Source organism: Rhamphochromis sp. 'chilingali' (genome assembly GCF_963969265.1).
Source record: "Rhamphochromis sp. 'chilingali' genome assembly, chromosome: 21".
In the NCBI taxonomy this organism is placed as follows: domain Eukaryota; kingdom Metazoa; phylum Chordata; class Actinopteri; order Cichliformes; family Cichlidae; genus Rhamphochromis; species Rhamphochromis sp. 'chilingali'.
In genome coordinates, this window is record NC_137949.1 from 9,709,499 (window position 1) to 9,735,506 (window position 26,008).

The 26,008-nt window shown below is 47.5% G+C and overlaps 1 protein-coding gene across 2 annotated transcripts; it reads left to right on the plus strand.

Annotated features, from left to right (window-relative positions):
- Positions 1-102: 102 nt before the first annotated feature.
- LOC308389424 (protein PALS1-like) lies at positions 103-25,812 on the plus strand. Of its 2 annotated transcripts, XM_080870828.1 has the most exons (17): positions 104-301; positions 11,812-12,115; positions 12,625-12,796; positions 13,080-13,180; positions 14,635-14,742; positions 16,476-16,553; positions 16,720-16,860; positions 17,087-17,248; positions 17,361-17,438; positions 17,539-17,722; positions 18,326-18,394; positions 18,496-18,567; positions 18,679-18,846; positions 19,094-19,183; positions 19,468-19,580; positions 24,894-25,004; positions 25,106-25,812. In XM_080870828.1, exons 2-17 carry the CDS (start codon positions 11,936-11,938, stop codon positions 25,280-25,282), a joined length of 2,004 nt encoding a protein of 667 aa, XP_080726954.1. In that variant the 5' UTR covers positions 104-301; positions 11,812-11,935; the 3' UTR covers positions 25,283-25,812. The 2 variants fall into 2 exon arrangements, with proteins under 2 accessions (XP_080726955.1, XP_080726954.1); XM_080870829.1 differs by lacking the exons at positions 24,894-25,004; positions 25,106-25,812 and adding an exon at positions 21,150-22,731 and having other exon boundaries at positions 103-301.
- The last annotated feature ends 196 nt before the right edge of the window (positions 25,813-26,008 follow it).

Sequence of the window (26,008 nt, forward strand, 5' to 3'; positions counted from 1 at the left end):
TAGCGGCGTGTCTCATTGGCTGACACCAAATTCCTTTCATAGGCGCGTCCAATCAGCGTCACCGTGTTATCTAGCTGGTGGCTCGCTGGCCCCGCCCCCTCTCTGGAGCTGGGAATGACAGTGAGGAAGAGGAGGGGAGGTCTCCGGTGGTGTCCGAGCAGCAACTTTGCCAGAGAAACGGAGAATCACCGACAGAAAGTCCGCGAAGCGAGTGGCGGATAGGGCTCAGAGCGGTGCTGTGACCCGGCAATTTCCCGGGGGATTGAGTTGTGAGACAGAGGCCGAGGTCGCGCTGAAGCAGGTGAGGCTTCCAGCGCTTTCTGTTCGCTCTCAAGTGGCTTTGTTATCAACAGGTGCCGCTAGCAGCTAGCAGCTAACGCTAGGCTCGAATAAAGTGCGTTTCTCCGAGCAGGGCGGCTCGCTGACGGGCCAAACCGACCCAGGTGTCCGAGTTTAGGCCGTGAACGGAGCCGGTCCGCCCCGGAGCCCCGGGTGAGAGAAGCAGGAAAACGCAGAGAGGCTCGAGAGTGAGCTAAGGTTAGCCAGCTGTCAGTGAGACAAACTCCAGGCTGGGGGAGAGGTACCTGCATACACCGCTCAGCTTATCTTTATTTCAGTTATTCCACCTCAGCAGCGACTAAAAGCGCCATTTTTACTAAAACGCCGCCGCGTAGTCCTGCTGAAGTTAACCTGAGTGCTGGACAACCTGTCAAACTACAGGAAGCTGTATTTACAGTGAGCTTCTTATTTCCTTGTACAGAGAAATAAAGCGTTCATTTCCTGTTCCCTGCCGCTCCCCGTGACTGCCGTGGAAGGAAATGTGTTTTTGAATGGAGCGTTATCAGGTCCGAGATTACCGAGGACTCAGTGGCAGTGGGCGGCTCGGATTCAAACCTTCAGTCGGTGTGAGGGACAAGCCCAGCTCGGCCTCCTCACGCAGTCCTCTCAGCGTTTGGGGTTTCTTTATTTTTTCTCTCTTGTTTGTTTGTTTTTACCCCGCATATATGTTCCCAGTCATGTTTTGTGCGCTTTTTTTTGGGCTTTATTCTTCAATTATTTGTTGTTGTTTTTTTAAACAAACAAACATGTGTGACGGGCATTCAGTAAATAGTTACTTTTTTCCTAATCTGTTTTTGAATTTCTTTGCTTTTATTTTTTGCCCCACAATTTTATTAATTCTTTTTTGGTAAATTGATTTTTTTTAAGTTTACATTTTCCTCATAAATATTTGTACATTTTAGTCATTTTTGGAGGGAATTTTTTGGGATCTTTTTGTGTTTTATTTTACATTTTTTAAAGTAACGTTTTTTGTCAATATTTGAATTTTTTCCATTTTTTATTATTTTGATGTTTGAGTTTAGAAAAAGTCATACCTTTATGAAAAAACGAATTAATTCATGGTATGTGTTTCTTGTAAATTTGTAGTTCTCTGCTCTTGTTTTGGGGGATTTCTGTCCTAAATATTTGAGTTTCTTGTGAATGTGGGCGGTGTTAAGATGTGACCCCGCCCTCCCAGCAGCCTGTCGCCCTTCACTGTGAGTCGCTGCATTATTATTAGACTATTTTCAGCGTGACCTTGTGCTGGTTTGTCTCACTGCTGTGGACAGAGTCGTGGTTCTGCAGTTTCAGCAGATAAAATTTGGAGAAGTTTACCTGTTTAATGTTTACCTGCGTTTGCCTTCCAATCAGACATGTCTGTGGGCGGGGCATTGCTCCAGAGAGAGTGGTGGCTCCATCAAAGCAGAGTCGCAATATTTTAAATTTTACTTGTTCATTTATTATTTTTTAATAGCCTTTATTGGATGGAGACAGACAGGAGGCACAGTGGGGGGGGGTCGGACTCATACCCGGCTTCCTGGCCATGGATCACACGGTCGCCAGCTCACCCTCTGAGTAAACTGGTGCCCAGAATTCATTTATCTGATTGAATTTCTGTGAATAAAGTTACGATGCAGTTGCTGTGAATGTTGAGTCTTACAAAGAGCGTAGTTTGGATGCGAGCGCAGGTCCCACTAAAGGGCGTCACGCCCTCACGCCACCATCACAGGGTCTGTCTGGGAGATCTCAGTCAGACGAGGAGCCGCTGGAGGTCCCCCGTGCTCCTCCTGTGCCTCCTCACACTGTGGAGCGGATGCTGGTCTGGTCCCGGCGTCTACTCCTCCTGATGCTGCTGGCAGACGCAGCAGGTGTGGAGGAGCTGCATTACCTGTGCAGCATGAACGGGTTGCAGCAGGCACGAGGACACAGAACACTCCCCTTCCTTGTTGCTGCCGCTCTGATCACACCTGTGCAGGTGAGACAGAATTTGTCACCTTTCAGTGTGAGCTGTTCACAGGGCAGCCGGCTCTCGGGTGCTAGATGTTTCATCTGATGACATCAGGACTGCCTTGGAGTCCCACGGCGTGATGAAGTGACCGCGGTCGGTGGCTGGTTGGATGTGACTCATTGCTGCATCTGCAGTTTCCTGCACATGGTCACGGTTCAGCTGCACATGCGTGTCTGGCGTGTTTGTGGAAAGTTTTCTCACCTGTAAGAGTTTCACATCAGGGCTCCAGACTCTGAGTGCTCTCCACCTTTAAGATGCAGCTCCCCTTGCTGTGTGTTCGGCTCTCAGACCTCAGACCCAAATGAAGAGATAAGATGAGTGAGGCTCTGCAGGAGAAGTGAGTTTTCTCTGAGAACTACTAGTGTTTATCTTTTTGGAGAAGGAACCATTGGACTTGTTTTGTATTTTTCTGATTTATTTTGAAGTCAAAGCTTTCCCTGAAGCTCGTCTTTGTTGTCCTTAATAAGGCTGGTGTTATCTGTGAGGGTGCTGTGGAAGTCAGGTTGGGTGCCTGTGTTTGGTTTCCTCGTCAGCGGATGTAGGTTTGCGGATGTAGGTTTGCTTCTGCAGCACAGAAAGAAAGCTGCAGGTGTTGTGCGAGCTGGATGTGGAGGGTCATTGGCTGAATTTCAGAGAGCGGTGGGAGCCTCACTTTACCATCCACGCAGAGCCCTGGTGAAGCAGTGAGGTGAGGACGGGGCTGAGGGCGTCCGGCCAAAGAGAGACAGACGTCCTCTGTTCTCAGGAATGCTCGCTCGCTCGCTCGCTTCTTCTCCGGCCTGATTGGGGGGCTCGTGCCGGGGCAGATTGGTCACTGCTGTCTGATTTGGTCCATTTGCGTCCTCAGGCAGTGGGACGTTGCTGAAGTCCAGGTGTGTATGAGGACTGAGTTTAGTCCTTTCCATGCTTATGTTTTTTTTTTTTTAAATATTTTACAAAATTTCCTTATTTAATCTGCCAGAGAACAGCACCTTCTACTTTTACTTCACCGGACAGTCTGATTGCTTTTATTTTGAAAGATCCAGCCCTTCCTGTCTCATGCTTCCTTTCTCACAAACACGGCCTTGCTGACCAGTCTGTCCTGCTCAGGTGAGCTGGTTAGTTAGTGGTTTAGGAACCAGTTCTCCACCTGTTGCAGGTTCTGGTTCTGGTGCAGGACCTCCAGACTAGAACCAGGACTACATCACCAGCTGCAGTCCAGTGCAGAGGTGGAGGACTTCGTCCGCAGGATGAGAGCCTTAGTAGGGAAGCAGCAAAGAGACGTGACAGGAAGGGCTGGGAACTTTCAGAATAAGAGCCAGGACGTTGCTCTCCAGTCAACCGATCAGATTTTGTGAGAGAACGTGAAAGGCTGTTAGAGGCTGGGGTGTTTCTGGAGGGTGGGGGAGGAATCGGTGTCACGTTCAACATGTTTAAATCCACTTGCGTGTCCATGACTCAGATGAGACTATCTTTCAGTTTGACGGGCTTTTGTTGCTCACATAAAATAATTGAAGCTGTTTTTGTTCCGTTTCAGTGTGTCCACCCTCCACTCCCTCCTCTCTGTTTTCCTGTCTGGTACAGGCTGGTACAGCTCTGTGTGTGTGTGTGTGTGTGTGTGTGTGTGTGTGTGTGTGTGTGTGTGTGAGAGACAAAACTCATTCACACTCATAAAGTTCTGAGAACAGCGGGTGGAGGAAGGTGGATGGGAGGGGCTATTATCAGGATTGTTATTGATTGTTTATCTTGATCAAGTCACATGATCAGTAACATAAAACAAACTTGGATTAATCCTGTCGCTGCAGTCTGTCAGATTAAACGTTGGACTGGTTGCTTCTGGGAACAATCTCGTGTTGGTTGTGTGAGCTCGTCTTTGTCATAGTTGTGTAATTGTCTCGGTGGGACAAATGTCTCTTCAGTCTCTGAGGAAGACAAACTGCTAACACACCGATGACTTGACCTCTGTGTTTTTACAACCACTGGAGGCCAAATGTGAATGATGACAGTGAAACGTGCCCAGAGGGCGGCGTGCGACAGGACGGGTGGCGTGTTGAGTTAGAACATGCCCTTTCTGATGGTTTGAGGGCAGCAATCCAGCAGGAAACGGCTTCAAGTCCTGATCAGCTTCAGGCTTTTCCAGCCAAACTGGGTTTCAAACCAAGCTCCACCCCTTTCCCCGCAAACCAAAACACTCAGCAGGAGGGCTCGTCCACTCTTCCTCACCCCCTCAACTGATTCTCTTCAAGCACTGACTTTTTCTTTCTGCTGTAGGTCAAACACCTGCAGTCGTACCGGTCTTTAATGAAGCCATCAGTTTTACGCTCCCGGAGTCACGTTTGCTACAGGAAACCTCACAAAGTGCGTTCTGAGTAACGGTCAAAGGCTGGTGTCAGCCTGTGGGAGAGGTGCGTGCTCACCGTGAGTGGGAGCACATGCATCCACAGACCAGGATCATCTTCATCTGCTGAATTTTGTAAATCTGTCAGGTGTCTCTGAGGCGGTTAGGCGGAAACTGTTTCTCTTTTTATTCAATCAAACCTGTGATTTCACTGAATTAGACAACGTGAGCGCTCAGTGCAGCTCCTCGGACGTGTAGGTTTCTGAAGACTCAGGTCGGGACGCCGTGCAGTCAGAGATGGAGCCGGGCGCTTGATGGAGCGGCTCGGGGCTGCAGTGCATGTGTGAAACCCGATGAATGAGTTGGTCCGTGTGATTCATGAGTGCACAGAGCTGTTTGTGGTCCAGGAAGCTGAATCCAGCGAACTGTCTGCAAACCCTAAGCTTTGAGTATCAACTGATACTCGAGTACTTGTCTGACTGCAGCGGTCGTTAGTACTCAGGTGTGTTTACCTGGACACACAGTTGAGGACAGATTTCACATATTTAATTCTGTAAGCAGAGCCTTGCTGGTTATTGTGTTTGCACTCCTGTCACTGTAAACGTAGATGACCTCTGCGAATATTAAAGATGATGGGGGGGCTGAGAGCGGGGGTCAGGCTTTGGTTGCATATCTCAAGATTATTTTGTGTGTATGTAACAGTGTGTGCCTGTAAACGAGCACGTGCCCTCATCAGGTCGGTGTGTTTGTGCACAGCTCAGAGACGAGAGCTGAAAGTGTGGATCAATGTTTGAATCCCGGCTCTGTGTTTTTGGGACACGCTCCCTTCCCCCATCACAGGAATGCTGTTCCCAGGCTGCCTGGCATTCTTCACTGTGCATCATGGGCCGTGTGTGTCACAGTTAACATACAAACACGTTATTGTGTTACTGAGATAAGGCCTCCATCCGTCTGTTTATTTTTACCATCTCTCTCTCTCTCTTTTTTGTTTTCCATTCGTCGTTACCTCACTCGCTCTCTGCCTCCCCTGTTTCCTGACCTGAGCGCCGGCCCTCGTCCCTCCCACCTACCCGGACCACCCGGCTGCAGACAAAGCCATTGTTGTTATGGTTACGTGTATGGAGTGGGCGGCGGTCTTGGTATTGTTGCCTTTGAACTAATGACCGAGCTTCATCTGGCGCTGCTGTTAACCCGCTGCACCTGTCACTAAACCAGCTGTTTGTGTCCCGCACATCTGGCTGAATGTGCGGCAGCGAGAAGGTTCCCATTGTGACATTAAAATGCTGTGATGGTGAAACAGGTGTGTCATGTGAGTGTCCTTACTTCCTTTTTAAAGTGATCCTGCTGTGCTTCCTTAGCTCCACCCTGATGAAAAGCTGCTGAGTGTTACCTGGTTGGCGTCACGCCTTCATAAATGTATTCGGTTTCCTGTGACCTGTCAGTTAGGGCTGCCACAAACAATTATTTTGATAGTCGACTAATCAGATCATCATCCATTGGACGTAAAACGTACAGCTTATTGCACCAGCAGCATCTGCTCTTATAGAACTATCATTAGCTTACAGCTTTAAGTGTTTAAGGTGCTAACTAAAAATAAAGACAAGATGGTAGTTTATTAAATTTTAATGAAATTTGCACTAGAGCAGGGCGATATGGCCAAAAATATTTATCACGATATATATTTGAAAATTTGCGATAACGATATAACTGACGATATAATTGATGCGAGACAAAATACAACTCCACAACATTACTAGCGCAAAAAGACAACCTTCCATTTATTTTCACGTAAACAAGAAGCTGGTTTTTATGTACATTAAAGCTTTATAAAAATGTAACAGTGCAAATGCAAATTCCTTGCTGAAAGTTTAACCCAAAGGCATTTCCAGTAGAAATGGGCTGACATATCCTGAGCATAACCGTGTATAATATCCACTGAAGTTAAAAAGAGGTGCTTTGCAACATTAAACTGCAGTGTGCAGTACGCATTTTTCGGACCATAAGGTGCACGGGATTATAAGGCACATTAAGCGAAACAAAGCAGTCAGATAAATCAAACTTTATTAAACTCATTCTTCTTGCTTCCTCCACTTCTGTACCATTGATTCATTAATGTTGAATTCTCTGGCAGCTGCTCTATTCCCATGTTGTTGCAGTATATTAATGACTAACCTCGTATTGTGGATGGATTATCTCAGTTGTTCTCCTGACTGAAGTTTGGTCCGTTTACAGCATCCTGCCATGCGATTGCATTTGTCTCTAACCATGAGGAACCTTCAAGTTAACTTTTATAAGTGGGAAAAGTGTTAGTGTTCGTCCTCCAGCTTCACTGTTTATGTTATGCTAACATTGCTGTGTCGCTAGCGATCACATAGCACATCATTGTATACCAGCTAGCCCAACTTCAGTAACCCTACAAACGTCGCTGCTGTTTAGTTTCCTGTCTTCATTTATGTTGGAAGTGATAGCAGAGCTGTACGTTTGATTTTTTTCAGAAATCTCTCAGTCAGAACATGCAATATCATGCTTAGGTAACTAGCGAAACTAGCGAGCTAACTTCCGCTAGCTTCCTGCTAACTTCTAACTCCGTTAAATGTAATAACTTTTGTTTTCATGGATGCCTGGAAGTTAAACTTCATAGTTACACCTGGTAAAGCAGCAATGCTGATCGTTTTATTAAAGATGAAAGAATTTAGAGAGTTTTTAACTCTCAGTGATGCTGCAGTGTTCGTTTGAACTGAAGAATACGGAGTTTAGGACCCAGATTACTCCCATCTTAGTCCGACAAATACGACAATAACGACGGCCGCTTGCATGTTCAGCAAAAAATGTGCTTTGTTGTGTATCTGACGGACAAACACCAAACCAGTTCCACATCACGGAAGTTGCACCATTTTTACAAACCAATTCTGGTTCATCTGTTTCACTCAAAAATCGGCCATGTGCGTATGAAAACAAAGGCACTGCGCATGCGCGTTTTACTCCCAGTCTATCGCGATATTTCATTTTCCTATCGTTGCCTAACATTATACCGGTATAGAGATTGACAGACCACGTGACTTTCGCGCATTGCATGCCATGAACTCGTGACAAAACAATCCAAGTACCGCATCAAACGCAAGCATTTGCAGCTAGTGATGGGATTTCCGGCTCTTTTTAGAGATCCGGCTCTTTCGGTTCGGCTCACTAAAAAGAGCCGGCTCTTTCGGCTCCGAACCGGCTCTTCGGGTTGTTTTGTTGCTTTAATTAATTTATTATTAACAATAATATAAAATTATGCACAAAAGGAATTACTAACGTAAAAACAAGTGGTTTTATTTATATATGTTTATATATATATAAATATATTCAGTGGCCCCTAGAGACAAAACACGTACAAACTCCAAAACACATTTCTAGCATGAACTGAACTTCCAAAGCAGAGCTACTAGATCACTTAAATTACACAATTGAAAGCATGTGTGCATTGTTTGTGTATTTAAACACAAGCACTCATATATATTCAAATAATTAAAAAAAAAAAAGTTCATTTACCTGTTACTACCACACACCAAATCCGGTCGTTGGTACTTGCTGGCTTGTGTAGCCACAAGATAACAAAAGCTCAACACTGCGCCTAGCATCCTGGAGCACTTCTGTTGTCTTTTGTACGTGTTTTGGAGTTTTTACGTGTTTTGGAGTTTTTACGTGTTTTGGAGTTTTTACGTGTTTTGGAGTTTTTACGTGTTTTGGAGTTTTTACGTGTTTTGGAGTTTTTACGTGTTTTGGAGTTTTTACGTGTTTTGGAGTTTTTACGTGTTTTGGAGTTTTTACGTGTTTTGGAGTTTGTACATGCTTCAGAGTCCGTACTTGATTTGAAGTTTGTATGTGCTTTGTCTCTAGGGGCCACCTTAAATATACTTTTATTTATTCACTCCACATAAAATGCAATAAATAAATCATATAATACAAAAATCAACTATTCACATTTCAACTTTTAACTATTTAAATTTTCAGCTTTTTCCTTTTACAAATTTAAAGTGAAAACAACACAAAACACTGCAAGACATAACACAATTAAATATAAATTATAATATGAAAACAAAAAGAACATGCACATTCTCTGTCATATGGACCTGCATGAATAAACTTTCTGAATCCTTTATCACCTGCAACCGAAAATAGCTGTGGATGATTACTATACCTTTCTAATGTGACGTTGTTGTCCCTGGCTCTCTTTCTCTTTCTCTCCCTCTGGCTCTGATCCTGTGCTACTGAGTGTAACTACTGCCCCTCCCCCCTCTGCCCAGCGTAAAGCACAAGGCTGGCGTGCAGAGTGAAGCGGAAAAAAAGTGCGAGAGAGAGGGTGAGAGAAGAAAAAAAAAAAAATACAACCCACGTGACGGCTCGCGATAAGGAGCCGGCTCGCGTCGTTCACGTCAAAGAGTCGGCTCTAAGAGCCATTTCGTTCGCGAACGACCCATCACTATTTGCAGCACCGCAAAACGTTCATTCTTCGGTTCCAATAAATTCTTGCTTTTTCTTTGCCCCCCAAAAAGGTATGTACAAAACGAAGGAGAACAATGCCGGTCCGTACAAAGACAGACTTGATGAAAAGTCAAAGAAAAGATACGAGGAAAAAAATCAAACCAGTGAAAGGGTCAGACCCTTACGAGCACACAAAGGGACAAAAGACGTCAGCGTGCTGCCCAACTTTCACCACGCTCATATTTATAATTATACGGTTCTTGGAGTGAGTGCATACACTCATGAAGTTTAGTAACTTCAGGTCACTGCAACAAGCCCAGGTACAGTTTACCGACGGATGGGTACAGGACCTTGAAATGCACCGTGTAGAAAGAAAGACCATCGTACCTATCATAAGTTTACCAGTCTCACAAATCGTCGTCATAAATACACATTCGCTAACAGTTTATTAATAGGACCTTTTGAGCTCAACGGTAATTAATTAGTAGTGGAAATAATTTCTGGTACCCATCACAGAAATGTAGCAGTGACAATAATATTGTATGCTGTAATCGTACTGGGCAATTAGTGATACAAAACAACTGTTTTATCCTGTGAATAAAAGTATATGTTTTTGTCAATGTACCATAATAACAGAAGCGAAACACAATATTGTGTCAGGATAATTCACTATTTATGCACAATAAACAAAGGAGCATAGCGCGACAATTTCTGTTCAGCGCCAGACTTGCTTGTAACCTATATCACCAATTATGTTAAGAAAAATGATGCATTAACTACTACAGCAGACTGACCTGTGTGGAAATGCTTGGAGCAGACTAACCTGTGAGCTGGAGTGTTCTGGGACGTTATATTTTGTCTTTGAATGGCTGCAATCCAGGCCACTCTTTGTTACTTCGGAAACATGGCTCGAACAATTTCTCTTCAACGACGTAATCCGATAACAACCGATCTCTTTACCCGTCGGCTTCCCATGGCTGTCATGCGACCGGCTATTGCAGTTAATAATACAACAGCTTCTTACCATTTTTTGTGTTTCTTTTTATCGCTGTGTGACTGGTTTCAATTGAAAGCCTACGTGCGCTAGTACCTCTTGCCACGAGTTCCCAGAATTCTTTGCGGTTTTACCCCTGAGTGACGTCACATTTTCAATCTCTATTACCGTGAACGGTATAATATGGCCCAGCCCTAATTTGCAGATTGTTTCGGTGAAGTTTAATAAACTCCTTGCTAAAATATAACAGGACACCGGAGTAAATTCTGGAGCATCTCACACTTCTGATAATCAGCTGTCTGCTTGACGTTTATTCAGCTGTGTAAAAACTATAACTTTAATCTCAGCCAAACCGATTTACTCAGGAACAAATAAAACACTTTAAAAAAAAAAAAAAAAAAAAAAGCCAAACAATAACATTTTTAAGTTATCTAAGTGACTTATATATGTTTAACCTGAGTAGCGAAAGACGGCGATGGGTTTGAAGCCGGGAGTCCGGTGTTCTCACGGCTCTGGTGAGCCTTGCCCCCGGCTAGCTATCGAGCTAGTGGGTAACAAACGTCTCCGAAAACGCTTTTGCAAATATGTGGTGTCTTGATAAACTGAGCAGATATTTGAGGTTTACACAGCTACATTCCCTGAAAATATATTAAACGTTTATTTTATGACCCAGAAAGAATAATAAGAGTAATATTAAAACTAACTAGCTGCTGCCATTGTTGGAAACTGAGCTGGGCTGCGCTATGAATTCGGGGTTTAACGGCAGCTGGCATCCTTGTACATGCAGTGCTGCCGTCTTCTGTCTCAGTCCGTTATTACACTCTTAAATCCTACTACTTATTCCTGCGTCTTTTGGGATCTTACAAAGCTTCAAACGACATCAGTTAAATCAGTCATCGACGATTTTAATAGTCAACGTAATCGTGACTAGTCGACTAATTGTGGCAGCCCTACTGTCAGCAGATGTAGGGCTGTGCGATATGACAAAAATGCCATATCCCAATATAAGACATTTATCGTTCTGACAACGATATAAATCACAAAAATGTAACATTTTCTGTAAATTCTGTGAATCTCGGGCAGCTCGACTTGCGTTTAGTTTTTCCAGCTGTGCGTCTTTTACCTGGATTTGAGTGTTTTAACCGATGCATGAAACGATACATTTTTAGACATAAGTTGTAACGGCCGCCGTTGTCTTTCAAAGTTTGAGTCCAAGGTTGATTTTTTTTTTTTTTTTTTTTTTTTTAGCACATCAGGGTTTTTTTTTTTTGCTTCTCCTCCGTAAACTCTCTGCATGCTCTTTCACGTGATTCAGTTTATTTTGAAAAGTCTCAACGGGATCTTGAGCTTTATTGTGAAAGGTTTACGTGGAAAACAAAACAAGCGGACTGCGGAGCCACGTGATAGTTTTACCGTCATTGTTGCTAACGACAACACGTAAAAACAGGCGCTTGTCCGTCCGTAGTGTGGTTATATTAAATATAAGCGAAAGAGAGAACTTTAATAAAGCCGCTACCATCAAAACCATGAAAAAATATTGCTGTAAAGTTTATTTTCTGACTCCATGAAACAAACGATAGCGTAATAGGAAACGATAGACGTTTTTATATCCGATATATATCGTTATATCGAACAGCCCTAAGCAGACTCATCTGCCTCATCTGCTCCTTCAACCCAGGTGACCTTGTGTGTCTGCTTCCTGCACAGGTGACGGTGTCATGGCTGCCTTCTTCACCGACTTACCCTCCTAAACATCTCAGGAACATAACCATCGTAGAAACTGCCCGTCTGAGGAATCGAATCAAACGCACACAGTACAAGACGTGCGTGCATGCGAGGGATGACGACCTCCCATCTGAATGGCCATGTTGCTGGAGAGGGAGGAGGAGATGAAGAGGCGAGGGGAGGACAGCAGCACCGAGAAATGGCCGTGGACTGTCCGGGAGACCTGGGCAGCCGAACGCTGCCTCTGCGACGCTCCGCTCAGCTGGAGAGGATACGACAGCATCAGGTACGACACAGAGACACCTGCGTGGGTGGGGCCTTTATCGTCAGGTGTTCCGTTTGGGGCTGTGCATGTTTCACTGTGACAGGTTTTGTGTAACGACAGTGGGATGAAAGCACGCCTGAGCGAACCCTCGGAGGCTCAGGTTAGTTCCTGCAAACACATCTCTGATAATTTAGTGCAGGAAACTTCACTAAGTGCATTGTGGGTAAACTTTCAGGCTGATTTGAGCGTGTGGGGGAGGTGTTGGCTCAGAATGAGCTGCAGCCAACACGAGGTTTAGTTTCCTCGAGTGGGCGTGGGATTGCTCCGGCTGATTTTTCAGTCCTGAGCATCGTCAGGTTTTACCTGATGTGGGTTTCATTTACATAACACACTCACGTGGGCTTTTAGCACAGAGCCAATCACAGCTCAGCGTGCACAGGTCGGTGCAGAGGACGCCATGTGTGCTCTGATGCATGAGGAATATGGAGGGCCTCCTGTGTAACTTCCTCTGCTCTGTGTTTGTGTGTCAGGAGGACCTTCGGCGTCGTAGAGAAGAGGAGGGTCGGCAGCTGGATCTGAACGCCTCACTCAGACTCAGGAACCTCTCCCAGAATCCCTACAGCGGGATCGACAACCCCACATTCCTGCAAGACACACCGCAGCTGCCAGCGCTCAGCAGCCAGCACACACACGCGCTGCTGGGTAACACACACACACAGCCGTTATTACTGTGCAGATCTGAGGGGTCAAAGGGTGAGGAGGTGGAAGTTAAAGAGATGCTGACAGCGTTGAAAAAGGAGGAAAGTGAACAAGAATGTCAGACGCCAGTCAGGGAGGGAATTCCTCAGGGAGGGAGTGAAGCACCCGACTTAATTAAGAGTTTGTTTGTTGGGTGGCAGCGCTGACACACACAGGAGGACACACTGTTCGTCTGAGGTCAGCTATGTGTGTGCTTGCTTTGAACACGTGTGCTCTGTCTCTGCAGAGTTGGAGGAGCTGCTGCTGTCGCTGAAGCAGGTCCGGGGCAGCCTGTCGGACCAGCAGAGTCACAATGACATCGAGTTGGTCCTCGCTCTGCTGAACAAGGTAATATTAGCGAGCGAGGCCTCGGCCCGCTGTGTAATTGTGGCTTCTTTGTGAGACTCTGCGGTCAAAGACTCGTCACTGCTGTCTGAGCTGCAGCTTTGTGGTCTCGGACGCTTCGAGGCGGGGCTCTCTCCTGACCCAGGGCAACTTCTAGCTGCTGGGTCCGGTCCTGATGCGCGGTGAGAGACCCTCGGGCTGGTGGTGACTCTGCAGACGCTCTCACATGGTGCAGGTGTGCACTGACTGTGTTTGTGTGCTTTTCTGAGCAGCAAACAAACACAGACCTGGCAAACCGCACGTTTCAGTGCACGAAACCGGAAGAAGGAAAAGGCTCGCCGTCGCAGCGTCAGCCTCGGGTTGCACTGGCGTTTGAAAGCTGTCACTCAGCAGGGTGACACCTGCAGTGTGATTGGTTTCTAACAGAGCTTTAATCCAAAATCATCCTTCAGTGGGCCTGTAAAGTGGTCATCGTGACGCCGTCTGCCTGCCGCTCTGTTGCACTTAAAGCTGCAGAAACATGGAGACGTGAGGTTTTTAAAATCCGCTCAGAGCGTTAATCTTTGTCACAAAGCCGTGTGGAGTCATGTGGCTGTTTTCAGCCAGTCAGATGCATGAAAGAGCGCATTCCTGCGATGCTTTGGAGTCAAAGTCGACCCTCCTGAGTCGTGCTTCAGAGCCTCGCTGCTGCCTGAAGCCATTCGCCCACATAGAGACGTCTGAGTGGTTTTTGCTCTGCTGAAGGTTTGTTTTATTTCTGCCACACGGATTAGTGCAGGACTTCCTGTGAGCTCATTAAAATAAACTGTACTGATCATTTGAGGAAACTCGCGCTCTGATTGGACTCATATTTCCTCACAGTCATGAGCTGAACCGAGGGTTTGTTTTCACAGCGTCACTCTGCAGCTACGCAGCAGTTTGAGCTGCGTTTAATGAGCAGAGCCACGCTGTCTCTGCTTCACAGGTTTTTATCTGAATCATTCTTTTCTCTTCTGGTGACATAAACTGACTTCCAGCATGAAGCAGACCTGATGCAGAGCAGCCTGTAGCTTTACTGTAGCGTCTGTTGTTACCTGTGCAAAATGTCTCACCTGTAGCTCAGGCGATAAACGAGCGTCTCTTTAAAAAGTGCTGATGTGTGGTGATGCAGCATTAATCTCATTATTATGATAAAGTTCATGTGGAAATCGACTGTTGCGAGCTCTGAGGATACAGAGGTCTTCCTCCAGAAGCTCGGCCATCTTTATGCTGACTCTGAGCCCTCGACTCGCCGTCCACCTGAGTGACCTGTCGGTGGGTTAACAGTCAGAGGTCAGCACTTCAGTCATAAAACTGGAGCTTTTGCTGAGTGTGAACTCTGTTTGTGAGGATTTAAATCAGCTTTTGACTCAGCGCAGCGTCGAGTGGGAATAAATGACAGCTCGGAGTCGCTGACGTCTTTGTTTTTCTCTCTGCAGTCGGACTTCCAGTCGGCGCTGAAGATCCACAATGCCGTGGCCAGCAGCATGCACCGACCGTCTCCCCCGTACCCCAACACGCAGCAGGCGCTTCCACTCGCCATGGAGGTAACACACCTGCGGTAATGGAGCAGAAAGTTTAGCTTCATCAGTCTGGATGTGAGCTAAACACTTAAAGCTGGTCTTTAATAGTCGATCCTTTGTTATTTCTCACCTCTTTGTGCTGCAGATCAAACTGAGTTAGTGGTTGTCTGTCCAAGGCTGCTGTGAAGGGGCAGCACAGCAGGGACACGTTCACTGTAGTATGTTTGTAGAGCTGCAGTAGGTCACACACTGTTTCCTGCAGGACCATTTTCAATTCACCAACATCGTTCATGATCTTTCTTTTCCTTTGCAGTCACACAGGTGATTGGTCAAAGCAACACCTGATCGATTCACCTGCAGTGAATCGATCAGGTGTTGCTTTGACCAAACTAACACAAACTCAGCTGAAACAACCCAGTTTAACCAAACTCAGCTAATCCAAACCTACAAAAATGTTGTATGTCGGACTCGTCCAGCTGCTCCACGATGTTCTGCCTGATGTCTGTGTCTCATCCACATTTGTCCTGGGATCAAACTTGTGTGGTTCCCTTTCCCACTGAGCCCACAGTCTTCCTGAGGGGCGGGGTCTGGTTCATCACACCGTCGGTCACTCGGGAGTTTTCTTGCATGCTGCGAAAGCGAGGCTAAGCTCGGTGCTGGGGTTTGCGCTCCTCGGGCCTCGTTTCAGAGGCAACTCATTAAAAGCAGCACACCATCCATGTTGGCGTCTCCGCCCCCGCCCTGCGTTTGGCTTCCAGAATCAAAGAGAAAAGAAGAGCTGGCGTGCACGCTGTCCTCACAAACATGCTGTTTCTTCATCAGGAACGAAGCAGAAACGTGCTGCAGCAGTGCAGGAGGACGGTTTCAGTGCAGCACACCGCTGTTCACGTCAGAGATCTGCCTTTGATCTTTAATACAACAGAAATATGAGCGTGAGAACCGATCTGTTAAAGTCCTTACTCACTGCTCGTGCACTTACCCAAAGTTTCCTCCTCTTCTTCTTCTGTTCTTCCTCACGTCACCCCAACGCTGATCAATCAGCTCTGTGTGTGTACTTACTGTACACACACAGAGCAGACGTGTAACAGCACCACAGCAAGGCCTCTATGAAGGAAAACACGGGTGTGTTTTTGTCTGTCCGTCCATTTTCTTATGGCTGGGTCGCGGGGGCAGCAGCCCAGACCTCCCTCTCCCCAGCCACCTCCTCCAGCTTGTCCTGGAGAACACCAAGGCGTTCCCAGGCCAGCCCAGTAATGTAATCTCTCCAGCGCGTCATGTCCCTGCCCCGGGGCCACCATCCGGTGGGACACGCCCGGAACACCTCACCCAGGAGGCATCCTTGTCAGACGCCTGAACCACCTCAGCTGGCTCCTTTCAATGTGGAGGAGCAGCGGCTCTACTCTGAGCCCCTCCCGGATGGCCAAACTTCTCACCCTATCTCTAAGGGAGAGGCCGGCCACCCTTCGGAGGAAGCTCATTTTTGCCGCCTGTATCCACGATCTCGTCCTTTGGGTCACACCCACAGCTGGTGACCATAGGTGAGGGTAGGGACGTAGATCCACCAGTAAATTTAGAGCTTTTACACTCCGCTCTCTCTTCACCACGACAGACCGGTGCAGCGCCCGCATCCCTGCAGCCGCAGCACCAATATGTCTGTTTTTGTCATTAAACATGACCAAAGTTTCTAATAATGTAAAAAATACGGTTGGACATGTGACAGGAAGTGATCAGAGTGGGGGTGTCTGCTGCTGTTTCAGGTCAGGAACCTCCTGCAGGCGTGTCACAATAAAGAAGGCCTGGAGCTGCACAGCCTGCTCTCAGACACACATCTGCAGGTACACACACACCTACACTCGTTTCCATGTCCCCACAAAGATGTCTAAACATTTACAGTCACACACAGATTTCTCAGTCTGTGTGTGTGTGTGCGTGTGTGTGTGTGTGTGTGTGTGTGTGTGTGTGTGTGTGTGTGTGTGCGCGCGTGTGTGTGCGCGTGCGCAGTCGTTGCTTCTGACCCATGACAGCATAGCAGAGATGGAGATGCAGCTGGAGCCGCTGCCCGCCGAGGGCGAGATGCTGACGCAGTGGGGAGGAGAGACCGTGAAGATTGTTCGCATCGAGAAGGCCCGAGACATCCCTCTGGTACACACACACACACACACACACACACACACACACACACACACACACACACACACACACACACACACACACACACACACGTTTGAGTCCAGATTTGACCCATTTTAATTACATGTGAAATCTGAGGGCTGGGAAACAGTCGAGCTCTGTTCAAAGCGACAACAACATCCTGGTGTTTGATGCCAGGACTCCGTGGCTGTGATGAAATGCATGGTTTGCTCTGCAGGGGGCGACGGTGCGGAATGAAATGGACAGCGTGGTGATCAGTCGGATCGTTCGCGGCGGCGCCGCTGAACGAAGCGGGCTTCTGTCTGAAGGAGACGAAATCCTGGAGATTAACGGCATCGAGATCCGAGGCAAAGACGTCAACCAGGTGTTTGACATCCTGGTGAGTGTTTCACGTACGAGCGCAGGTTGGACTCCGGCTGAGTGTCGTCTGTGAGCTCAGGCGCTTTCACGTCAGTGGTTGGAGATGATTTTGTGTCTTTGTGTCTAAACAGGCCGACATGCACGGCCTCCTGACCTTCGTGCTGATTCCCAGCAATCAGAGCAAACCTCCTCCCGTCAAAGAGAGTGTGGTGAGTGCTGCGATATGAGAGGAACGCCTCGTTCCCGACGCGCTGAAGTGATGAGGGTGGAAGCCTTCCTCTGACCCCATGACTCTGCTCCGCTCCTCAGATCCACGTGAAGGCTCATTTCGACTACGACCCCTCGGACGACCCCTACGTGCCGTGCAGAGAGCTCGGCTTGTCCTTCCAGAAGGGAGATATCCTGCACATCATCAGCCAGTCCGACCCCAACTGGTGGCAGGCGTACCGGGACGGAGACGAGGATAACCAGCCGCTCGCCGGCCTGGTGCCAGGTACGGCGGTCTGACGGCCGGAGGTTTTTTATCTTAAGGGTTTGAAGAATGCTGCACGGTGTGAGCGCGCTCAGAGCGTTTGATTTGGATAACAGAAAGCAGATTAGCAGCAACCTTTGACCTCTGTGATCACGTGACCGTTGGGACGGTTACTCGTGGCTTCCCTGTGTTGACTTCACACCAAACAGGAAGTGACATTTCACCTCGTGTTCAGTGCCACCTTCTTACCCCCCTCAGTCCTAAGGTCCAGCTGCCCTCAGAGGGCGTCAGTAAGCTCCGCCTTTGTTTCCAGTTGCCCGTGGCATCAGCAGAATTCCAGCTGATGTGCTTTTCCAGTTGTTCCTGGATGATCCCGGCCAGATGATGTCAGATCCTGGGGTCTCCCCCATCTGAGCGTGCTCAGAACTCCTGCAAAGGGAGAAATGCTGCGCTCGCGCAGAGGTGAGCGTGGGCTCACCTCTGTTTGTTTTCATACGTTGGACTGAAACATTTCCTCGTGTTTGGCGTGATCGTGTTTTCCCTGAGGTCAGCTGTTCAACATTTGGAGGAAAACTCGGTTTGTTCTCGTGTCAGCTGAGCAGCTCTCTGCTTCTGTCTCCACAGGGAAGAGTTTCCAGCAGCAGAGAGAAGCCATGAAGCAAACCATAGAAGAAGACGAGCCCGAGAAGTCCGGTCGGTCCCTGCTTCGCCCACGTTATGACCTCATTGCTGTAAAAACCCGTGTGGGGTTAGAGGTCATGTGACTCGTGCACTGAAGTGGTGTCTGTTTGCAGGGAAGCTCTGGTGTGGGAAGAAGAACAAGAGGAAGAGGAAGAAGCTGCTGTACAACCCTCACAGGAACGACGGTGCGTCAGTCTGTCCCTAAACTCTGACAGGCAGCGAGGAGGCGGAGCCTCAGCTCCTGCTCTACCCTCACTCAAACTCCAGATGTCTCTTTTTCTTGTCTTTTGCTCCAGATCTCGATAATGAAGAAATTCTCACCTATGAGGAGATGGCGCTGTACCACCAGCCGGCCAATAGGAAGCGGCCAATTGCTCTGATTGGTCCGAGCGGCTGTGGGCAGGAACAGCTCAGGCAGCGGCTGCTCAACAGTGAACCAGAGCGCTTCGCTGGAGCTGTGCCTCGTAAGGATGCGTGTGTGTGTGTGTGTGTGTGTGTGTGTGTGTGTGTGTGTGTGTGTGTGTGCACGCGTGTGTGTGTGTGCGCACGCGTGTGTGTATAAACTAACTCTGTGTGTGTGTGTGCGCACGCGTGTGTGTGTGTGTGTGCACGCGTGTGTGTGTGTGTGCGCGCGTGTGTGTATAAACTAACTCTGTGTGTGTGTGTGTGTGTGTGTGTGTGTGTGTGTGTGTGTGTGTGTGTGTGTCGTAGACACGACGCGGAGCCGTCGCGAGGGCGAGCAGAGCGGTCGGGACTATCACTTTGTTTCTCGGCAGACCTTCGAGGCTGAGCTGGCGGCTGGTGAGACGTTTAAATCTGAGAATATTCGTGAGGACGTCGTACAAATGTGCTCGATTTAAAGTTAGAAGTGTTTAAACGTCCTAAAGTGCAGCTGCATCAGAGGAGAGCAGGGTGACGAGCGTGTCCCAAACATGCTGAGGCAGAAATATGGCGCTCTGATGTAATACCAGTTTGTACCACAAGGTGGCGTCAGTGCTTTATTTAAACTGCAGCCTGTGAGGCTCAGGGTGTCTGGAGGTCTTTAACCTCCTGTTGGTGTGAAATGAGTTGTTTTTGTGTTTCAGGGAAGCTGATCGAGTCCGGAGAGTTCGAGAAGAATCTGTACGGGACGAGTACGGACTCAGTGAGACAGGTCATCAACACCGGGAAAATCTGCGTGCTGTGTCTGCACACACAGGTGTGTATGTGAACACACACAGGTGTGTATGTGAGCGCGCACACAGACATGTTTCTGCTGTATTGAACGGTCCTGCAGGGTGTAAACTGTAAGCAGAGCTGCATGCTTTGTGTTTGCTGTCAGACGATCAGGCTGGATTAATGTGGCAGGAGGCGGGGTCAGTGTGAGCGCTTTCATTGGAGGAAACGCTGATGTGTGGCCTGTGTGTGTTCTTACTAAAGCAGCAGTGAAGGGGCGAGTGGGGAGCTGCGATTGGTCCACCTGCTGCTTGTGTTTTTATGTTGGCTGGGACTTCAGCAGAATCTTAATAATTGCAGTCTGAAGATGATGATCAGCTGATCCACGTGCTGACTTCAGAGCTCTCAGGCCCACGTCATGCTGCCTCCACCTGTAGCACAGCTGCAGCACTGCTTTTATCTGCACTGGGTCTCAAACTGATTTTACTGGAGAGGCTGAAGCAGAGTTTAAATATGAGGAGCAGCTGATTCCAGCTGTGTTATTCTTATTGATCTCATCTTAAGATGAGGCCAGCTCCCAAACTGCGTCTGAAGAACACGAGCTGTGCTGCTTCAGTGTGAAATGTCACAGGTGTGTGTTTTCTGCTGAAAACTGAGTGATGAATGAGTGTGAGGTTAGTGCAGAGCCTGCAGACAGTCACATTTGCATGAAATAAACGGAGTCTAATCAGATGAAGTTCTTTGCAGCTTTCAGACTTTATTCAGAAAATCAGACACATGAATGTTTTCAGCATTTCAACAGAATTGAAATCATCAGCTTAACAGTTTGGAAACAAATCATGTTGGAGAAGCTTCCTGTGTTCTGTCACTCAGGATGTGGCTTCAGGGATGATGTCGGACAGCTTGATGTTAAACTCTGTGCTGCTGTCACTGTGAGACTCGTTTCTTTGCAGCCATGCTTGGGTCTGATGAAGGCTGCTTTTTGCTGGCTGCACTTTAAATACAGTTACCATTAAATACGTTCTGTTCTGGGAAACATCTGATACACTCAAAAGTATTGCCTGGTCTGTAACACCGGAATATATTCGCATAACCGATCTTTTCTGCAAGGGCTTTGAGAGAATTTTCTAACTGATCATCATTAAAAAAGGGAATACCCTGTTTATTAAGGGGTCTGTATGGTTGTGTAAACACGAGGGCATGCTGTGGCCAGTTTGTCATCGGTGTAATCAATTCCAAAATGTTTTCTAAAGGTTCGTTTGGGTTTGCACATCTGTGTGCACATGGAGAGAGGTATGTGTACAGAAGCAAAAAGCTCTTTTCGTATTTGTTGCTCCACGCATTGTTAATGTGTTCCAAAACGAGGCGTTCAGCGTGGATATACCCACTGGGCTTTTCTATATAAATGTCGTCTGTCCACATTGCGTTTTGGTCCATTCTATCCAGGGGGATGTTCACAGCAGCACAGAACTGCCCAAATTCTAAATTCCTGCCAAAGAAAGGACATTTCTAGTTTGTGAAGAAAACAGAATAATCCAGAGGTTACCTGTGAGGATACTCACCTGATTAAATTGATAATCTGAGGCAGCTTGTTCTCAATCCCTTGATCCAGACTGGTTCCAGCTGACAGCAGCAGGGCCAACACGGTCCAGGACAGGACACACCTCTGCACACCTGACATGATGTAAACTGCACACCTGCACAGGTCACATTGGTGTTGTTACAGCTCAGCACACAGTGATCTCTCTGCTAAAGCTTCCTCCACGCTGAGGGACAGAATCAGACTCACCTGATGAGCCGGAGTCGAAGCGTCTCACCTGTGGAGTGGGGTTGTCGTTTGGTGACTGAGGCTCAGTGTGGCGGCTCGAGGGTTTTATAACGGGCGCGCTGACGCGTCTCAGCGGCTCCTCTGTCCAAAAACCAGGTAACATGTAAATGTTTCTGAGTTACATTAACATTATCTCCTCTTCATGGAAATGAAAACAAACCGTCTCCAACGGTTCTCGGGAGGACTTTACAGGTGATAAAGTAGAAGGACTGGAGTTGGATGGTGCATCAGAGGACACCGAGTGAATGAGGCCGTTACTCTGCCATCTTTAACCTGCAGCTCTGACACAAATGCTTCCTCCAAACCACGCCGAGTAGTTCCTGATTCCAGCTGTGAGACACATCCCAACCTGAAGCCTGACCAAGTTCATGTGTACAGAGTTGCAGCTCCAATAAATCACGTTTTTAAAGAGGAAGCTAAACACGAGGAACTCTGAAAATGAGAGACGATTAATGTGGCACTGTCACTAAAACCTTGGAATCATTCACGTCTTTGATTTTAAAATCCTCTGAGTGTGTACTGAGGCAGAACGAGGTGGATGTGCCCAGGTTCAGTTTTATGCTTTCCACAATCCTTTGAGAGAGGACTGCGTCATGCTTTCTTTCAGCTTGTATATGAAGGTCAAAGTTCGAAGCTGTGTTTTCAGAAAGTAGTCTATCCCAAAGGTCTGCGCATCCAAACACAAGGACGATTCTGTGATAGCCTGGATGGAGCTGAGCCCTGAGAACATTGCAAATGTAATAAATTAGCACAAAGTGCATCAGTTTACCTGACGTCCTGTGAATGCACCGTTGGACCTCACCATGCTGCTCAGAGTTGAGCTTCTGTGCTTCCATGATGAAGATCATTCTGCTTATCTGGGTTCCAATCACAGTGACAACAGTAACCATCGAAGCCCAGACCTGCCTCACCCGCCCACCTCCTCCAGCTCGTCCTGGGGTCACAGAGTCGTCCCCGGGCTGCTGTTAGATACAAGCTGTGTCCCAAAACGTCGGCTTCATCCTCCTGAGGACCCGGCCTTCGCGGTCTACGTGGGCCGGGTCCTTCGAAGACTGAGAAGGCCGGAAGTGCGACGCTGTGAAATTGGATGGTCGAGCCTTCCGATTAGCGTCACCTCTGTCTCGGTGGAGTCTTCTCCTTGCTGTCTAAAATATAACAGGACACTGGAGTAAACTCTCGACCGTCTCACACTTCTGATAATCAGCTGTCTACTTGACATTTATTCAGCTGTGTAAAAACTATAACTTTAATCTCAGCCAAACAGATTTACTCAGGAACAAATAAAACACTTAAAAAAAAAGCCAAACAATAACATTTTTAAGTTGTCTAAGTGACTTACAGTGGGGCAAAAAAGTATTTAGTCAGCCACCGATTGTGCAAGTTCCCCCACCTAAAATGATGACAGAGGTCAGTAATTTGCACCAGAGGTACACTTCAACTGTGAGAGACAGAATGTGAAAAAAAAAATCCATGAATTCACATGGTAGGATTTGTAAAGAATTTATTCATAAATCAGGGTGGAAAATAAGTATTTGGTCACCTCAAACAAGGAAAATCTCTGGCTCTCACAGACCTGTAACGTCTTCTGTAAGAAGCTTTTCTGTCCCCCACTCGTTACCTGTATGAATGGCACCTGTTTGAACTCATCATCTGTATAAAAGACACCTGTCCACAGCCTCAAACAGTCAGACTCCAAACTCCGCCATGGCCAAGACCAAAGAGCTTTCGAAGGACACCAGGAAAAGTATTGTAGACCCGCACCAGACTGGGAAGAGTGAATCTACAATAGGCAAGCAGCTTGGTGTGAAAAAAATCAACTGTGGGAGCAATCATCAGAAAATGGAAGACATACAAGACCACTGATAATCTCCCTCGATCTGGGGCTCCACGCAAGATCTCATCCCGTGGGGTCAAAATGATCATGAGAACGGTGAGCAAAGATCCCAGAACCACACGGGGGGACCTGGTGAATGACCTGCAGAGAGCTGGGACCAAAGTAACAAAGGTCACCATCAGTAACACACTACAACGGCAGGGAATCAAATCCCGCAGTGCCAGACGTGTTCCGCTGCTGAAGCCAGTGCATGTCCAGGCCCGTCTGAAGTTTGCCAGAGAGCACATGGATGATACAGCAGAGGATTGGGAGAATGTCATGTGGTCAGATGAAACCAAAGTAGAACTTTTTGGTATAAACTCAACTCGTCGTGTTTGGAGGAAGAAGAATACTGAGTTGCATCCCAAGAACACCATACCTACTGTGAAGCATGGGGGTGGAAACATCATGCTATGGGGCTGTTTTTCTGCCAAGGGGACAGGACGACTGATCCGTGTTAAGGACAGAATGAATGGGGCCATGTATCGTGAGATTTTGAGCCAAAACCTCCTTCCATCAGTGAGAACTTTGAAGATGAAACGAGGCTGGGTCTTCCAACATGACAATGATCCAAAACACACCGCCCGGGCAACAAAGGAGTGGCTCCGTAAGAAGCATTTGAAAGTCCTGGAGTGGCCTAGCCAGTCTCCAGACCTCAACCCCATAGAAAATCTGTGGCGGGAGTTGAAAGTCCGTGTTGCTCGGCGACAGCCCCAAAACATCACTGCTCTCGAGAAGATCTGCATGGAGGAATGGGCCAAAATACCAGCTACTGTGTGTGCAAACCTGGTAAAGACCTATAGTAAACGTTTGACCTCTGTTATTGCCAACAAAGGTTATGTTACAAAGTATTGAGTTGTATTTTTGTTATTGACCAAATACTTATTTTCCACCCTGATTTACGAATAAATTCTTTACAAATCCTACCATGTGGATTCATGGATTTTTTTTTCACATTCTGTCTCTCACAGTTGAAGTGTACCTCTGGTGCAAATTACTGACCTCTGTCATCATTTTAGGTGGGGGAACTTGCACAATCGGTGGCTGACTAAATACTTTTTTGCCCACTGTACTTCCTCTCCTCCACCTGGGTCAGCAGCTTGTCCCTGACCTGGAGTGGCCACTCCACCCTTTCCTGCTGAGGACAGTGGGCTGAGACTCGGAGGTGCTGATCCCCTCCTGATGCAGCCAACAGGACCACGTCTGCTTTGAAGGCTCAGCAGCAGCTCCAGCACTCAGAGGACAGGGGTTACGTTTCTGACTCTGCTGATTGAGATAAAGGCACAGACACAGGGAGAGTGTCAGACAGCTGCCTCGGAGGCTCTCCATGCAAATAACAGCTCATCATCATGTCCACTGATGATCCACGTTACACAAGCTGCACTCATCACAAACGGACCTCATTTGCACTGCGGTGCAGGTGATCCTGATAAACAGACACTGAAGTATGAATGTGAGCTGTTCAGATGCTGCAGGTCCTCAGAGCAGCTCAGCTTTGAGCCAGCGAGCTAATGGGAGCTCTGTGGAGGTGACCGGGTACACCTGCAGGAAGCCATGGTGTTCATACCTGGGAACACCTGTGCTGGAGAGCTTTCTCCACTGTTTGCTTGTTTATACATGACATAGAGTGTGTGTCTGTCTGTGTGTGTTTCCAGGCTCTGAAGGTGCTGAGGAGTTCAGACTTGAAGCCTTACATAATCTTCATAGCTCCGCCCTCCCAGGAACGACTTCGAGCTTTATTGGCTAAAGAAAACAAGAACCCCAAGGTGCTCGTCCGTTTACGTTTGCCCATCAGCTGTGTTTATGCATGTGTGTCTCAGTACTGACGTGTGTGTGTGTGTGTGTGTGTGTGTGTGTGTGTGTGTAGCCCGAGGAGCTGCGTGACATCATCGAGAAGGCGCGTGAGATGGAGCAGGGCTGCGGTCACCTGTTCGACTCCATCATCGTGAACACGGATCAGGACAAAGCTTTCACCGAGCTGCTGAGACTCATCAACAAGCTGGACACGGAGCCGCAGTGGGTGCCCTGCTCCTGGCTGCGCTGAACGAACACACACACACACACACACACTGAGCTAGGGGGTGGCGTCAGGACAGAAATCATCTGAGATTTTGAATCAAACTGGATCATAACTGTTCGTGTTTGTTATTAAGGGCAGAACGAGGCCTGCTGAGCAACAATAAAATCATAATCGACTAACGAGACGGAGTAACGTCACAACGAGCTCAAATTATTTCTGTTATCTTAGTGGGAACATGAACAATCTGGTCTCTGACCAATAAAAATGAGTCTCGGCATTAAGCTCCTCCTCCTCCCCGCAGCACCTCAGTGTCCCAGCAGGGGGCGGGCCTCACAGCCTGTAGTGTCGCTGCCGCTCGATTGGTTCACATTTCGGCGTGTTTCTGTCCTCGCTCGTGGTCACGTGCAGACGGAGTTGTTCACTCACATTTTTGGAGATGCAGAGCTCGGTGCCCCGCCCCACTGAGGCATTCAGGGATACCTGAGGGCGAGCAGGCTTGGAACAGTGAGTTTAAAATCCTTTTTTTTTTTTTTTTTCCACGACACAAACGTAAACTTTTGACCTTTTGACCTTCTGCTCACTTTGTTCTCGTTTTTAAACGTTTTGCTGGAATATTTATTGTGTAAATCGACACTGATGTCGCTGCATTAAAAACTTTATCTTGGAAAGATTCTGAACGTCTTTCCAGCTTTATTCTGAAAGTCTCAGATGTTTGTTTCCTGTCGCTGACTCTGAATCAGTTTTTGAACA

Excerpts from the sequence above, each read along its gene's own strand:
- LOC308389424 (XM_080870828.1), top strand. The coding sequence starts at position 11,936 with ATGCGAGGGATGACGACCTCCCATCTGAATGGCCATGTTGCTGGAGAG. Across the intron at positions 12,116-12,624 it reads AGAGGATACGACAGCATCAG|GAGGACCTTCGGCGTCGTAG; the intron begins GTACGACACAGA and ends TTTGTGTGTCAG. Across the intron at positions 12,797-13,079 it reads GCACACACACGCGCTGCTGG|AGTTGGAGGAGCTGCTGCTG; the intron begins GTAACACACACA and ends CTGTCTCTGCAG.